The sequence below is a fragment of the Sorex araneus genome, chromosome 5, assembly GCF_027595985.1.
Source record: "Sorex araneus isolate mSorAra2 chromosome 5, mSorAra2.pri, whole genome shotgun sequence".
NCBI lineage: Eukaryota > Metazoa > Chordata > Mammalia > Eulipotyphla > Soricidae > Sorex > Sorex araneus.
The window spans coordinates 153249045-153266303 of NC_073306.1; the positions used below are offsets into that span (position 1 = coordinate 153249045).

The following is a 17259-nucleotide window of genomic DNA, read 5'->3' on the forward strand; positions in this document are numbered from 1 at the left end:
ATCTCAGGACTGAGTGTAATAGAGACGTTATTGGTACCCACTCAAGTAAATCGATGAACAATGGAATGACAGTGATACAGTGATACAACAGATTTAATAGGAATGTCTTAGGACTATAATATTCCTTGAGTTCTGATGTGTCTCACCTGGTTTTTCTGTGATTTTTAAAATTGCAGCTTAGGTAATAAATTTACAATTGTGTCAGCAGCTATGGTTTTCATGTACAGATACTGCACCAAAACGCCTAAGACTCCCCATCAACATGCTTCTGTTATTTCTACCCTCCTCTTCATTCCCCCTAATTCCACTTCTTGGTAATTTCAGTTTTGTAATTTAAGGCCAAGGTTTTGTCCTTATTTGATTCTGCCTATTTCCTCATTTTGTTACTGTGTGTACTACAGATCAGCGAGGTCAGTTAAATATTTGTTCATCTCCCTCTGACTAATTTCACTGAACAGAATACCCCCATTTCCTTCCAAGTTTCAATGAATTGCAAGGCTTCTTCTTTTGTTGTAGCTGCATAGTATTTCACTGAGTTTATACGCGATATGCACACAACATCTTTGTTACTGGATATTTGGGTTATTTCCATATTTGGTCGGCTATTGCTGCAATTAACATAGATGTATATAAATAATTTTGAGTAATATTTTTGGTTTTTTTGAGGGAGGGGGTGGTATATGGCCCAGAGGGGGATTTCTGGGATATATAGGTGCTCTAGAGTTATTCTTTTGAGAAACATTCATATTCCAAAAGGCTCTATAATGTGACTACACAGTTTTAACTTTTTTTGTTTCCAGACCATACTTGGTAGTTTTCAGGGGTTACTCCTAGTTCTGTCAGGAATTATTCCTGGGTACTTGGGAAACCAAAGGATGGGTGCCAGGGATTGAAACTGGGTCAGCTGCCTGCTGTACTATTTCTCTGGACCCCAGTTTTAATTTTTTTAAATGTACAGCTGTCTACATCCCTGCAGATAGGAATTTACCATTATAACAACCATCTTTTTTTTTTTTTCTTTTTGGCTCATACCCGGCGATCCACAAGGGTTACTCCTGGCTTTGCACTCAGGGAATTACTCCTGGCAGTGCTTGGGGGACCATATGGGATGCTGGGGATTGAACCCGGGTTGGCCGCGTGCAAGGCAAACGTCCTACCCCTGTACTATTGCTCCAGCCCCACAACCATCTTTTTTTTTTTTTGTTTTTTGTTTTTTGTTTTTGGGTCACACCGGGCGATGCACAGGGGTTACTCCTGGCTCTTCACTCAGGAATTACCCCTGGTGCTCAGGGGACCATATGGGATGCTGGGATTAGAACCTGGGTCGGCCGAGTGCAAGGCAAATGCCCTACCCGCTGTGCTATTGCTCCAGCCCCCCACAACCATCATTTTTAAGGGTACAACTCAGATTAGAAAAGCTTTGGGAAAAAATTCAAAAACAGCAAGTAAGGAGGACAAATTATCTAAGAAAATTAGAGAAAAATTAGAAAATTTGGAATGTACAAGAGCAGTGAGCAAATGTGTACCTATGTGTGGAAAAAAACACTGAGTTAAAAAACTTGGCAGATTTTATAGCTTACCCTCCCTCCCCCGCCAAAAAAAGAATAAAAGAAGACACAAAGTATGAGTAACAGAAGCAGTGAAAATATTAAATTTATTAAACTATAATAAATTCACAATATTTTGTTGTCATTAGGAATGATGGTCCAGAACTTTATGTCACTGATAAAAATGAACAGACAATAGCCATAAAACAACATATATTATGTGTAAGAAAAATAAAATGTACAAATATATTTTACACTTAAATAAAATGCTAACAGGATACGAGTGGTTGTAGAAATAGGAGTTTTTTCTCTTTTGGCCTTAGGCCACACCCAGCAGTGTTCCTGGCTCACTCCTGGCAGCGAGAGGAGACCATCTGGGGTGCTGGGGATCAAGCTCGAGTCAGCCACGTGCCCGACAAATGCCCAACCCACTATATTACTGCTCCTGCCCCAGGAGTAGTTCTTTCTTCTGGGTTATTTGTATTTTTTAATTTCCTGAAATAAACGTTATTTGTATACTTAGAAAATACTGGCCTAAAAATATAAACATTTTCTTCAGAACATTCCGTCCCTCATTTAATAAAACTAATTTTCTAAGAGACATAAATATAAATGTAAGTATAAAACGTAGGAGGAAAGGAAGAGACTAGAAGTCACAGTTGAAATCCAAGTTATAAAGAAGCAATTATGTTTAGGCTGACTGATGATATGAATATGGACAGCAATTTAAGAAAGAAAGGCACAAGAAAAATGAAGATAGGTAAAAATTCTAGTTTCTTTAGATTTTTCCTTTGTTCCTTGTAAGCTCAGAAAAATAGGTGGAGGCTAAGGATGTTGTTCACTGGCAAAGCATCCCTTGCTTTGCATGTGTGAGGCCCTGAGTTGACTCTCCAGGATGGGGCCAAAAAGAAAGCAGGGATGGGAGAGGAGGGGTGTGGGAGAGAAAAAGAAAATGGGTGAAGCTGTAAGTCAAGATTGCTTGTAAATGTATCACTAATTAAAAAAAAGCAGACTTAAACTTTGATAAAGTGAGAAATGACTGAAGGCGAGATATAAGAAAACCTTGGCAACAATGATGGACAGACATATTTTGGACTTCCTTATCCTTAAAGGGAAGTTTTGCATTGATATCATTCAATGGATTGAACATGGCAATAGGGATAAACAAGCGTTCAGAGATACTTTGAACTCCTTGGTCCATAATTATCCATATCAAAATTAGAAGAAAAGATAAGTAGAAAACTTTGAACTAGTCTCCTGTCCCTACCACTCCCTCAACACAAGAAGACGCTTTTATACAGGACATATTGACCTTTAGAGATACGTGGAGCTTAGCTGGATGAAGGAACCAGAATAGAAGGTAACAGACTTGGTACATTAAAGTTAACCAGAAACAAGATTCAGAAATACTTCAATCCAAAGACAAACTAGAAAACTGGTACCAGCACCATCTATTTGGTAAATAAATTGTATTTTAAAATTACGGATGTCTACAAAAAATTACATCACAATAAACATTTTCTAGATTTTCATTTATTCTAGACCTTTTGGAATAACAAAATTATATACAAAACTTTGGAAACACTTTGTGGGGTTTTTCAGAATCTAAGTTCCAGGCTATTTTGTTGTCATGAAGCAACAGAAAATATTTATTTGATAAAAACTAAGTCCTCTAAGTAAGACTGGGCATGTAACAAAATAACAAAAATGGAATTTTACTAATGAAACAAACCAAGTTTCATTTTCTATTTTAATTACAGTAGTGAAACTTTTTAGAAACGTAACGGGGCCAGGGAGAGAGAGTGAGTTAAGAGCACATGCTTCATGAGTGGGAGACTGAGCTGGATCTCCTACACCAAACAGCAACCTAAGAATGTGGAGTAACTCCCACTGCCTAGGACAACTGGTGAACAGCCTCGTTGCCCCCCGCAAACAACAAGCTGGAGCACTTCAATGTCATGCCTACAAGTCCAGGTTGGGTGCACCGGTCCTTGGTAGCTGAGGCTGCTAAAAATCATTACAGAGGCCCTGAGAAACAGGACAGGGGAATAAGGTACTTGCCTTGTCTGCAGCAACCCTGGTTCGAATCCCTCACATTACCCATGGTGCCCGCAGCACCACTACGGATAACACAGAGCCTTAACTCTTGAGCACAGAGCCAGGCATAAGCCCTGACCACGGCCAGGTAGGGCCTAAACCCAACCCTCCCCCATTATAATGTTAGACAACAATAGGAATACGGTTGAGAGATTTTCTTTATTCATTTAAATATATTTTCTAATTAAAAACAATCACAAATTTATACCTAATATGAAGTTAGTACAAAACAATTTTATTTATTTGTTAAATTATAAAGTTAAAAATTTTAAAGTAAAATTTAAAAAAATTACCTTCAAATAAACTGAGGTCTCTTCGTAGCCGTGGTCCATAGAGCCCTTCTAAAATACTCTCAAAACCTGCATTTATAAAGAGAGAAAATTTTATTAATACTGGAAATTTAAAATTTTATAGTAATCAAAATCTGTAATACTATGAATCATAAAGTTACAAAGTTAACATATTATGATATCTTGCCTTTAGTTTATTGAGTCGAACTAGGTGATGTGTAACAGACCATAGCAAAGAGTCATACAGTAAGGATCAGAAAATTACATGACTACATTATTGGCAGATTTCCTGCATATTGTTTTGTTGCGAAGAAATACAGCCTGCTCCTATTTGATATTTGTTACTAAAAAATATTAACTGGGAAGTTTTTTTTTTTTTTCTTTTGGCTCTTGGGCCACAGCTGATGGTACTCAGGACTTCTTGTTGGCTCTGTGCTTAGGGAGCACCCCTGTCCAGACTTGAGAGGCCATATGGGGTCTCTCAAATCAAACCAGGGATGGCCTCATGTAAGGCAATACATTAGCTGTTATACTCTTTGGCCCCAGATGAAAGTAGTGTCTTTAACTTTGATTATAAGAATGAATATAATGTACAGAATCTTTTTTTTTTTCTTTTTGTGGCGCCAAGAATTAAACAAGGGCCTCATGCATGCATGTTAAGTGCTCTATCACTGATCTACATGCTTGGCTACAAAGGGCAAATTCTTTTTTTTTTTTAATTTTTACTGAATCACCATGGGGCACAGTTACAGACTTACAAACTTTTGTGCTTATATTTTGGTCATACAATGATCGAGTACCCATCCCTTCGCCACTACCCATTCTCCACCATCAATGATCCTGGTATCCCTCCCACCACTCCCATCCCATTCCCTCCACCCCACCCCACCTCTGTGGCGGGGCATTCCCTTTTGCTGTCTCTCTCCTTACAGGTGTTGTGGTTTGCAGTAGAGGTATTGAATTGCCCATCATTCGGTCTGTAGTCTACTTTCAGCACGCATCTCCCATCCTGAGCGGGTCCTCCAAGCACCCCATACTTGGTGGGCCCTTCTCTGTCTGAGCTGCCTTATGCCCCCCCCCCCCCCCCACATGTGAAGCCAGCTTCCAAGCCATGGACTTTGTTCTAGTAGGTTTCTCAACTCACATGTTATGTAAGATCAGGGTCTTACATATATCCTAGTAATATTTATTAATCGTGTTATTTATTCACACTGCACAGTATTGGTGTAAATGGCACCAATTGGCAACTGTAAATTATAAATTGCAACTGTAAACACCAATCAAAGTAAATGGCAACTTTGATTTAAAAGTATATTTTTGTAGGTTTACAGAAATACAACTGAGGGTTGTACAATGGCTTTCTACCGAGCAACACTAAGCTCTAATTTTAGTATATCTTATAAGTCTCTACTTATGCATAATCATTATCTACAGATAACCATAACTGGTTTTTCCCTCTGTACTCCTTACTGCTTTTGTGCCTGGATGCCTTGGCTAGAACATCAAATACAATGCTGAAACTTTGGGCTGATAGCAATTTTCCTAGGCTTATTCCCAAAACGGTCAAGTATCCAAAAGTACCATCATTAAACATAATACTTGCTATATATTTTAAAAATTAGTAATACAATCACATTAAGGAAGTTCCTTCTATGTCTACCTTGTTAAAAATCTTCCTACCATGAATCGGATGCTGATACCCATCAAAATTATTTTGAGCCTACTACAATGATCATTAAACATTTTTCTTTCTTAATTTTATGATGCAGCATGGAACGCCTTCAAGAGCGTGGAAGAACTGGTTAAGAGGACGAAGAATCTCCGGCTCCGAGCACATCTTTTCGACTCCACCGTTCTTCCTGCACTAACGTACGCCTCAGAAACCTGGGCCCTATGCAAACAGGATGAGAATGCTATTCGGGTATCCCAAAGAGGAATCGAAAGAGCTATGCTAGGATTATCACATTTCACTCAAGTGAGAGAAGGAATCCGGAGTTCCGACTTCCATCGATAGTCAAGAACCAGGGAGGCTGTCTCGTTTGCCAAGGCATTAAAAATCAGATGGGCTGGACATGAAATGCAATTCAGAGACGACCGCTGGACTAGAGCTGTTACCGACTGGATTCCATGGGATGTCAAAAGACTGCGTGGCCGCCCGCCAACGAGATGGTCAGATTTCTTCATCAAAACCCTGAATGAACGATTTGAGGCTCTTCCTGCTCCTGGAGTGAGCAGATATCATTGGTCTACACTAGCACGCGACAGGGACAAATGGAGACATTACTGGCGCCTGCTAAAGCAAATCAAAGATCAACGGGATGACAAGTGATACAAAGTGATACAAGTGAATTTTATGATGATTTGATGATATGATACATGATGATTCACACTGAAAATCAAACCAGCCCTCTTTGGGAACCCCAATATTTCTGTGAAGTATTTCTGAAATGCCTGATTCTGCACTCCCATTGAAACTAGTTTATATATTTCTTCTGTACCTTTTTTTTTCTTTTTTTTTGGTTTTTGGGTCACACCCAGCGATGCACAGGGGTTACTCCTGGCTCTTCACTCAGGAATTACCCCTGGCGGTGCTCAGGGGACCATATGGGATGCTGGGATTAGAACCCGGGTCGGCCGCGTGCAAGGCAAACGCCCTACCCGCTGTGCTATTGCTCCAGCCCCTCTCCTGTACATTTAAGTTTTGATATCAGTGTAATGTTCCTAAGTGTGTCACTGTTCTTTCTTTCTCTACTCTCCTGGAGAAAAATGAAAAACTGCAGAGTATTCTGTCTAAATATTTAGTGGAATAAGTCAAGGATACAAATAGGATAGAGTCTTTGTGAAGTGTCTGTTGCTGTTCAAATTTTAACTGTTATATAATTATTTGATTATTTCTTTGGTTTTACGGCCACTCCCAGTTAGACTCAGGGATTACTCCCAGCTCAGTGCTTTGGGGTCCATTCCTGACATATTCAGGAGATTCCTGAGCAACCTAGGGTTCCTGCCTGCAAAACATATTTTATAACACTGAGCTATATCCCCAGTGAAATTTTTCTTATGTTGGTTTTGGGAAGCCAACAGTAACCTTTTTCAACTTTGTTCCAGAATATTTACATAAAATGTTTTACTACATACTTTTCTTTAATATTGTCATCAGCCCTTTATGCTTTCATTCCTTGCTTTGGTTATGCATTCTATCTTTTTTAAATCAAGTTCAGAAAAAAGCTTCTCAGTATCTTTTATGACTTAAAAGTTTTTATTCCTGATCATCTATTTGCATACTTCTTTCTTGAAAAATTTATTAATACCTATATAAGTATTCCTGTTTCCCGCTTTTACTTCATGTCGTCTGACTTTTTGGTTGCTTATTCCTTCTTGAAATGTATGTTTGGCTATTCTTAGTACAAATCTGTTTTGACTGTACAAATCTGTTTTTATGAGTGATTTTGTGACCTCTAGAGTTTTCAAAATACAGTAGCATGTCATACACAAGTAGTGAAAGCTTGACTTCGACTACTTCCTTTCCTATCTGGATGCCCTTGTATCTTTTTCTTGCCTAATTGCTATGGCAAATACTTCCGATTTTATACTGAATGTAAGTGGTGAGAATGGGCAAGCTTGTCCTGTGCCTGAACTTAGGAAAAAAGGCTTTTAGTTTTTCCCCAATGACAGTGTTTGCTGTGAGCTTATGAAATGGCTTTGGCTCTTTTGGAAAGGCCCTTCATTCCCATTACATTGAGGTTTTCATCAAGAATGTGTGCTAGATCTACTCAATTTTTTTTCTCTGCATTAACTGATATGATCACATGATTTTTACCCCTCACATTGATGTATTACACTGACTGACTTACATATGATAAACCGTCACTGCATCCCTGAGATAAATCCCACTTGGTCATGGTATATGATCTTTTTGATGAATTGCTGAATTTGATTTGCTACTATTTTGTTGAGGATTTTTGTATCTATGTTCATCAGAGATATGTCTGTAATTCTCCTTTTTGTGCTATTTCTACCTGTTTTTGGTATCATGGTGATGTTTGCTTCATAGAAACAGATTTTGATTCTTCGATTTCCTCAAAGAGCCTGAAAAGGATTGGCAGAGTTCTTCTTTAAAGGTCTGAAAAAAATTCGCTAGTGAATCCATCTGGGCCTGGGCTTCTGTTTTGGGAGAGACTTTTGATGATCATTTCTGTATCCTTAACAGTGATAAGTCTGTTCGGGTGCTACTTGGCTTCTTGGTTCAGCCTTGCAAGTCTGCAGATTTACCTTTCTCCTAAGTTCTCTTGTCCGGTGGCAGAGAGATTTTTCAAGGCAATGATAACCTGATGATCCTTTGAATTTCTGAGATATTGGTTTTGATAACTCTCTTTTTATTTCTTTTTTTTTCCTTTTGGGGTCACACTCTGGCAATGCACAGGGGTTACTCCTGGCTCTGCACTCAGGAATTACTCCTGGAGGTGCTCAGGGGACCTTATGGGGTCCTGGGAATCGAACCCGGGTCAGCCGTGTGCAAGGCACTGCTGTGCTATCGCTCCAACCCCTCTCTGTTTATTTCTAATTCTGTAAATTGGGGTTCCCTTTCTTTGTGAATCTTGCTAGTGTTTTATCAATCTTATTTATTTTCTCAGAGAAACGGATCTTGATTTCATTAATCTTTTTAGACATTTTTTATTCCAATTCATTAATTTCTGCTCTAAGTTTTATTATTTCTTCCTCCTGCCTGCTTTGAGTTCCTTTTGTTACTCATTTTTCAGTTTCTTAAACTGTGCAATTTGGTTATTTATGTGGGTCCTGTCTTCCTTCCTGATACATTCATGCATACTTATAAATTTTCCTCTTAACACCGCTTTTGCTGTGTCCCTCAAGTTCTGTGTCACTCAAGTTTGTGTCCTCACTCCAGAAAGTTTCCCTTCCATCCTCTTCTCTTTTATTTTCTTTCATTGAATCACCATCAGATACAGTTACAAAGCTTTCATGACTGAGTTTGTCATGAAATGATCTAAATGATCTAAAACCCATCCCTCCACTAGTGTACATTTTCCACCACCAATGTTCCCAAGTATTCCTTCCACCACCCCCACCCCATTCCACCCCTTGCCTTTATGGCAGACAATTTCCTTCTTACTCTCTCTGTACTTTTGGGCATCATGGTTTGCAATACAGATACTGAGAGGCCATCATGTTTGGTCCTTTATCTACTTTCAGCATACATCTCATCCTGAGCGATCCCTCCAACCATCATTGGCTTAAAGATCCCTTCTTTATCCCAGCTTCCTCCTCCCCCAGGTCATGAGGCAAGCTTCCCAGGAATCTTCTGATTTCCTCTCTGACCCACTGGGTCACAAGCTGTTCAGTAGTGAGCTGTTTGGTTTCCAGATTTCTTTCTCCATTTCTGTTTGTGGTTCCCTTTCATTTTTTTTTCTTTTTGGGTCACACCTGGCAATGCACAGGGGTCACTCCTGGCTCTGCACTCAGTAATTACTCCTGGTGGTGCTCAGGGGACCATATGGGATGCTGGGAACCGAACCGGGGTCGGCCATGTGCAAGGCAAATGCCCTCCCTCCCCTCCCCGCTGTGTTATTGCTCCAGCCCCGGTTCACTTTCATTTTCAGTGCTTCAAGAACAGAGAAGATGGTTGATATAATTTCTATCCTCTTGACTACTAATTTCTATCCCTTACTTGGAGGTAAGTTCTGTGGCCCAGAATGTGGTCTATTATGGAGAATGTCCTATGTGCATTGGAAAAGAATGTGTACTCATCTTTTGGGGGATTAAAAACCTCTATATATGTTTACTGAACCCATTTCTTCCTTCAAGTTTTCTTGCTGAGTTTTAGTCTAGCTGACCTATCAAGTGGTGATAAAGTGATATTGAAGTCCCCAACTCTTACTGTACTGCTACTGATGTTTTCCTTCAAGTCTACTAGCAGCTACTGGCCCTCATTAGGTACGTAAATGTTTAGGGGTATGAGTTTTTCCTGATGTACACATCCCTTGATTACTAGGAAATGAGCTTGTCTATCTCATGGCTTTTTTGGTTCTGAACTCAATGTTGTCTGATATTAGTAAGTCCATCCTGGCCTTTTTGTGGGGATTGTTTGCTTGTAATGTTGTTTTCCAACTTTTGGCTTTGAGTTTGTTAGCCCTTACTGTCCAAATGTGTATCTTGTAGGCAATATAAAGTTAGATTCAATTTTCTAATTCACCTTGTCACTATGTTTCTTTTAATTTTTAGGCCATTAATATCGAGACTAGCATGATGGAGTTTTGCGCCATCTTTATGTAAAAGTTTGTTGTACTTAGTTCTTCTTGTAAAGATGGTTTTTAATCTACAAAATTCCTGAGGTATTGTTTATCTGTGAAGTTGTGTGTTGTTCCTTCAACCCTGACTGAGAATCTGGCTCGGTACAATTACTTTTGGTGAGGTGTTCGTTTCATTGAGTTTTGTTTTGTTTTTAACACTATATTTCACCCTTGTCCTCAGGCCTAGAGGCTCTCATTTGTTAGATCTGCTGTAAATCTCACTGACGTTCCTTTGTATGTAATTTCTTTCTTTAGATCTTTCTGTTCTCTGTATTCTATCTTATGGTTTGGTCATTTTGATTAGGATATGTCTTGGAGTCTTTTCATTTGGGTCGCTTATCTGGTACTCTTTGGGCCTTCTGGATTGGGATATGTGTGCTCTTCAGCTTTGGGTGCTTCTCGGCAATGCCTTTGGCTATTGCTTCTTCACTGGGCTTGTACTGCTGGCCCTCTAGGCACTAATTCCTATGTTGTTGCTCTTTAATCCATCCCAGAGTTCTGTCTGCTGTTCATTTGAGTCTTTCTTTCCATCTTCTACTGTTCAAAGGTTTTCAGCATCTTATCTTGGAATTCAATGATTTTGTCCTTAAGTACTGTGACTCTTCTGCTATAGTTTTTTTTTTTTTTTTTTGGCTTTTTGGGTCACACCTGGCGATGCTCAGGGTTTACTTCTGGCTCTACACTCAAGAATCACTTATGGTGGTGCTTGAGGGACCATAAGGAATGCCAGGGATTGAACCTAGATTGGCTGCGTGCAAGGCAAACACCCTTCCTGCTGTACTATCACTCCAGCCCCATGATGTATGTATGTATGTATGTATGTATTTTTTGGGCACACCTGGCGATGCACAGGGGTTACTCCTGGCTGTGCACTCCGGAATTACTACTGGTGGTGCTCAGGGGACCATATAGGATGCTGGGAATTGAACCCAGGTCGGCGGCATGCAAGGCAAACACCCTACGCACTGTACACTCCAGCCTCCCAGTAGGTTAGTTTTTAATGTCACCTACAAAATTCTTTTTCTCTGTTATTACGGCTTCTAGTTTTCTCATTTGTGCTCTCATATTTACTGTGCTTTTTTGCATCCTCGGGATATATTCCCAGAAGTGATATCGCGGGGTTATATGAAAGCTCAATTTCTAGTTTTTGAAGGACTGTCCATATTGTTTTCCGGAAAGGCTGGATCAGTAATCATTCCCACTGACAGTGAAAGAGCATCCCTTTTTCTCCATATCCACGCCAGCACTGGTTGCTTTTGTTATTTTGAATGTGTGCCAGTCTCTGTGGTGTGAGATGATATCTCATTGTTGTTCTGATTTGCATCTCCCTGATGACTAGTGATGTGGAGCATTTTTTCATGTGCCTTTTGGCCATTTGTATTTCTTTTTTCAGGAAACTTCTGTTCATTTCTTCTCCCCATTTTTTGATGGGGTTGGAGGTTTTTTTCTTATATAATTATACTAGTGTCTCGTATATCCTGAATATTAATCCCTTATCACATGGGTATTGGGTAAATATTCTTTCCCATTCTGTGTGCTCTTTTTGTATTTTGGTCACTGTTTCTTTTAAAGTGTAGAACCTTCTTTGTTTGATGTAGTCACATTTGTTTATGTTTGTTTCCACTTGCATGGTCAGTGCACGTGTCAATATTTTAATGAATTTACTGATCTTATTGAATTACTGTGGTTTCAATAATTTTGTCTCACATTTTCTGTCTCTATTCTATTTTTATTTTCCCTTCCTATTATTTTTTGTTTCATTTGCTTCTTTCTATGTTAAGTGGAAGCTTGGGTAATTGTTTTGTAACCTTGATCCTTTTATAATAAAAACACTAAGGGACCTGAGAGATGGTACAGGGGGAATATGCTTGCCTCGCATGTGGCCATCTCTGGTTCAGTGCCCATTATTTCATATGGTTCCCTGGGCACTGCCAGGAAAGAACTTTGAGCACAGAGGCAGGAGTAAGTCCGGAGCACAGCTAGATGTGGCCCTTTCTCTTGCCAAAAACAAAACAAAACTAAACTAAAAACAACCCTGAGAACAGGAGAATTTAAAATGTTTCCCTTTCATTTGCTGCTTTTTTTTTTCCTTTGAAGGGTCACACCTGGCAGTGCTTGGGAATTCAGAGGTCACTAATTGGTGCTCTGGGGACTATGTGATACTGGGGATCAAACCCCAGCCTCCTGCAAGCACAAGTGCCTGATAGCCTCCTGAACTGTCTCTGTGGCCCCTCCACTTGCTTCTTTAGTTCTACACTCTAAATTCTGATAAACTAATCTTTTTTACTTCCAATTAAATATGTTGGTAATTTCCCTATGACTCATTTAAAACACAGGTTATAAATGTGTTGTTTAACTTCCAAATGTTTAATTTCCAGTTTCCAAAAACCTTTGTTATGAACTGATTTGAATTCCTTGTGATCAGGGACTATAATCATTAAAAATTTAGATGTGATATGGTAATAGCATATGATCCAACATGTTGGTGAGTACTGCAAGCATACCTGAGTGGGAGGAAACGTGTATCTATAGCTATTGGGTGGGGTTATTAAAAATGTTAGCCCTGGTTACTGACAATGTTCTTTAAGTCTTTTACATTTCTATTTAATTTTGGTCTTAACTTTCCCCGCTAAGTTCTATCAGTTTTTACTTAATGTATTTTAAAGCCCTGCTATTAAATTCAAATTATATTGTAGATCAGTTTCATTCATTTTTCAGTTAATCACCATTAAAAAAATGTTTCTCCTTATTCTTGTTCTAATGTTCGATTGTTTGGTCTAAAGTTTTATCAGCCATATCAACTTATGGTTAGCACACGATTACAAATCTTTTTCTATATGTTGACTTTTTTTTTTTTTTCAGCTTGTGGGTAACCACCAGAGATGCTCAGGAGTCACTCCTGGTGCTGCACTCAGGATACCTCCTGGCGGAGCTGGGGGACCATGGAAGATGCTGGGGATCAAACCCAGGTTGGCCACATGCAAGGCAAGCACCCTACCCACTGTGTAATTGCTCCAGACCCTGCTAACTTTTTTTCTAGTGAAGGTTTCCACCAGAACCTGGTGAACTTTCACCAGAAAAATTACATTAACTATACTCACACACATTAATATGTCCACATCTATTAAAGTATTTTGATTTCCCTTAGAAAACTGACAGATTGATCGTGCTTTCTAAAATCTCATTTTCAAAAGAAAAACTACTCTAAACTAAAAATACCTAGATCTTAAAAATCAGTAAATATGAATGTCACATTCTTTAGCTTTTATTTGCATTTTGTTTTGGGGCCACACCTGGCAGTGCTCAGGGCTCACTCCTGGCTGTGCACTCATGGATCACTGCTGGTGGGCCCACGGACCAAACCGGGGTCAGCCTGCCCCTGCCTGCAGTATTATCACTCTGGCCTGATATTCTTTAGCTTTAAGAGTTTCCAGTAGGTAATACATAGCTGAATTGTTCAACCTTGCTTAATCTGTCAACGTTTTTAAATTAAATTGTTTAGACCAGGGCTTCTCCATGGTGTCCATAGCTCCCACAGGCCCCAGGATATGCCAACGGGTCCCAATTGAAACTCCTGTAAAGGGAGGCCCTGTCTGAACAGCCAAGGACCCGCAGTAGAGGGCTACAGAAGGAAACAGGCCTCAAAGGAGCCAAGGCAGAAAATGGCCGAAAATCACAGGCTTACACTACTAGTATTTTATGTGATGATCAATGCAGTTTGGGTTTTCATTCTGATACTTGTTTTCTAACTGCCCACCATTTTTTCTTTTTAAAAATTCTTTCGTGCCATTATTAACATTTTGCCTAAACATCTTTGTTTTGCAAAAGGGTTCACATTAACTTCTCAATCTACTTTCAAATATTATAGTATGACTTTACAAAGTTAGAAGGACTGTTTATCCTTGTTCTTTTCCTACCCTCTGTGCCATGGTTACACACTTTACCTCCATGTTATAAATTCTACAATACATTGGCTTTACTTTAAAGTGTTAAACTAAGAAAGTCTTATATATTTTCACATATTTACAATTTCACATAAAAAAATCCTTTGGTAGGTCTTATGCCTAAAGAACTTCTTTGTTTTTATTTTTTCTTTTTGGGTCACACCTGGTGATGCACAGGGGTTACTCCTGGCTCTGCGCTCAGGAATTACTCCTGACAGTGCTCAGGAGACCATATGGGATGCTGGGAATCGAACCTGGGTGAGCCGCGTGTAAGGCAAAAGCCCTACCCGCCCCGCTGTGCTATTGCTCCAGTCCCAAACTTCGTTGTATTCTTATATAGAAATGCTTTTTTATATTTAAAATCTGCTTACAATGAATCCTTTAAGCTATTTTTTATGGGGGGGAATCATTCTATTTTCATTTTGAAAAGTCACTGGGTATAAATTCTAGAAGAACTGCTTTTATTTCTCGAAAAAACCCTTTCGAGATGTTGTTTCACTGGTTTGTGAGTTGTGGATATATCTACGATATTTATATCTGTTCCTCTGTATATAATGTGTCTTTTCTCTGGCTTTCCCTAAGATGTTTTCTTTATCACTGACTTTCAGCAATTATTACATGGCTTAAGTGGATTCTGGCATGTATTCTACTGGAACAAGTTAAGCTATCTGGGCCCATGTAAGATTAATTTCAACCAAATTTGGAAAACAAATGGCTATTATTTACTCAAAATTTTTCCTGTAGTCTTTGTTTGCTTTGTTTCTAATTATATATTGCTGTAACACTTGGTCACAAAGATCACAAAGGTTATGTTCGCATTTTCACCATTTTTCTGTTTACTCTTTATTTTAAGTGGTCTGCTACTATTTTGCAATTAGGAAATCATATATATAAAAAATAAACAATTTGAAGTTTTGATATTTGCATGTGACTAAAACTACCTTATCCAATAAAAATAACTTCCAATGTTCCCCAAAATTTCCCAATGCTTGTTTCTTATCCATTTCTCCCTATCCTCACTACCTAGGATAATTTACAATTATATTTCTCAGAATTACATAAAATCAGATTGCTTCCTTAAGAGCCTTTCATTTTGCCACACTTTTTTCTAAGCAGAATGGTTCTGATATTTATCCACTATTGCCTAAATCATTATTTTAGATGTGGGGTTATCTATTTTTATTCCTCTTAGTAGTAAAACAGTGGTTATATGGTGGGTTCATATTCAGTTCAAGAAATCGAACTGTTTCAAAAGGTTTTTTTTATAAACCATTTTATGTTCTCAGTCATACATGAAACAGTGTTTTCATATGATCAGCAACTCTAGGTATGATCAGTTGCTTTCCTTTTCTTTACTCTTCCTCTCCATCTCCAAAAGTTAAATGCTTTTCTAGTGTGATTATATAGTGTGGTTTTTCTACATATCCCTCAGATGATTACTGATGATAACCATCCTTTCAAGTAATCTGTGTCATTCATCTATCCCTATTAAACTTTTGCTCAATTTAAAATGAGTTCATCATCATCACACTGAGTTTCAAGAGTTTGGGGCTTTGTTTTTATACAATAATACCTTGTATATAATTCATTCATGCAATTCATGTTTGTGAATATTTCTTCCTGGTCCATGACCTAAATTTTTTTTCTTTATGGTGTCTTCTAAAGAATGAAAGTTAATTCTGATAAAGATCAACTCATCCCTATTTTTTCTTTTAATGATGCCATTTCTTATCTAATAAACCTTTACCTCAAAGGATGAAAAGGCTTTTCCTCAAAATTTTTGAGATTTTAAGTTTTATATTCAGGTCATGTTCCATGTTAATTATTTTTGGTAGAAGGTCATATTTCACTATTGCGCTTATACTGGATGGTGGGAACCTGAGTGATTCTTAGCCCTGTGTGAATTCTGGTAATTAGATTACAGCTAAACTATATCTTTTCTTTCCTAAAAATGAGTCTAGGGAAATGCCATCCTACATGTGTGTATGGGCTCCAGTCAGAGTCAAGTTGGCACTCCTTCCGTAGAGGGCCACCCGCCTCCATCCCATTGGCTAGTTTAGTTCTTTATGCAGATGGAGCCCTTCTTTGTGGTACTGGGTCTCCACACAATTTCCAGTTACTTGACACACTCTGAATGATCTGTGTTCTCAAGGCAGTGAAACCTCTAGGTTACAAGTTACCTCCAAGCAGAGGTAACAACCCTAAGAGCCTGCATCATGAGCTCTCTTTACCTGAGCCACATGCTGCCTCTTTTCTAGCGTCCACAACTAATTTTTTTGTTTGTTTCCTGACTACCTATAGTGAGCCAAATCCTCTTACTTTGAGAAGGCATCTAAGGGCACTTGTGGCAGGGAAAATAATGAGGGCCCCACAGATGTCTGTGCTCTCCACCTGGGACAGAATCCACAAATAAATTACTTTGAATAATAATAAAGAAAGAATAAATAAATAAAGAAGGAATAAAGATTACTAGCTGGCTGACTTAAATTCTGGTAGACCCAATTTAATTTGGGAAGAGGCAGCAGAGTCATGAGAAGATGGCATCACTGGCCAACGCTGGATTTGAAGACAGACATGAACCATGAACCATGCACACTGGTAGCCCCTGAAAGCTGGAAAATGAAATCTACTGTAAAGAATAGAGCAGAATATTCTTCAGGAAGGAACATATGTATGTATGATGACACTTTTATTTTGTCCCACTGAGACTCATTTTGGACTTCTGACCCCCAGAACTCTGTAGCACTGCACTGTAGCACTGTCGTCCCATTGCTCATAGATTTGCTCGAGCGGGCACCAGTAACATCTCTATTGTGAGACTTGTTACTGTTTTCAGTATATCGAATATGCCACGAGTAGCTTGCCAGGGTCTGCCGTGCAGGGGGGGCTCTCTGAGAGGGACGGAGGAATTGGACCCAGGTTGGCTGCGTGCAAGGCAAACACCCTACCCACTGTGTTATCGTTCCAGTCCCCAGAACTCTACGCTAATAAAATTATGTTCTCCTAAGCCATAACACCCATTATAACTGCGATAGGGAATGTATATTTAAGTCATTCTTGCTATTTATAAGAAAAT

The 17259-nt window shown here is 38.9% G+C and overlaps 1 protein-coding gene across 9 annotated transcripts in view; it reads right to left on the bottom strand.

Annotated features, from left to right (window-relative positions):
* Window positions 1-17259, bottom strand: part of LCORL (ligand dependent nuclear receptor corepressor like) — a 155125-nt gene that overhangs the window by 98082 nt on the left and 39784 nt on the right. For all 9 annotated transcript variants that reach the window (XM_055138267.1, XM_055138271.1, XM_055138268.1 and 6 more), the window contains exon 2: window positions 3938-4003. In XM_055138267.1, coding sequence (XP_054994242.1) covers window positions 3938-4003 — 66 coding nt within the window. The remainder of the gene's footprint in view (window positions 1-3937; window positions 4004-17259) is intronic.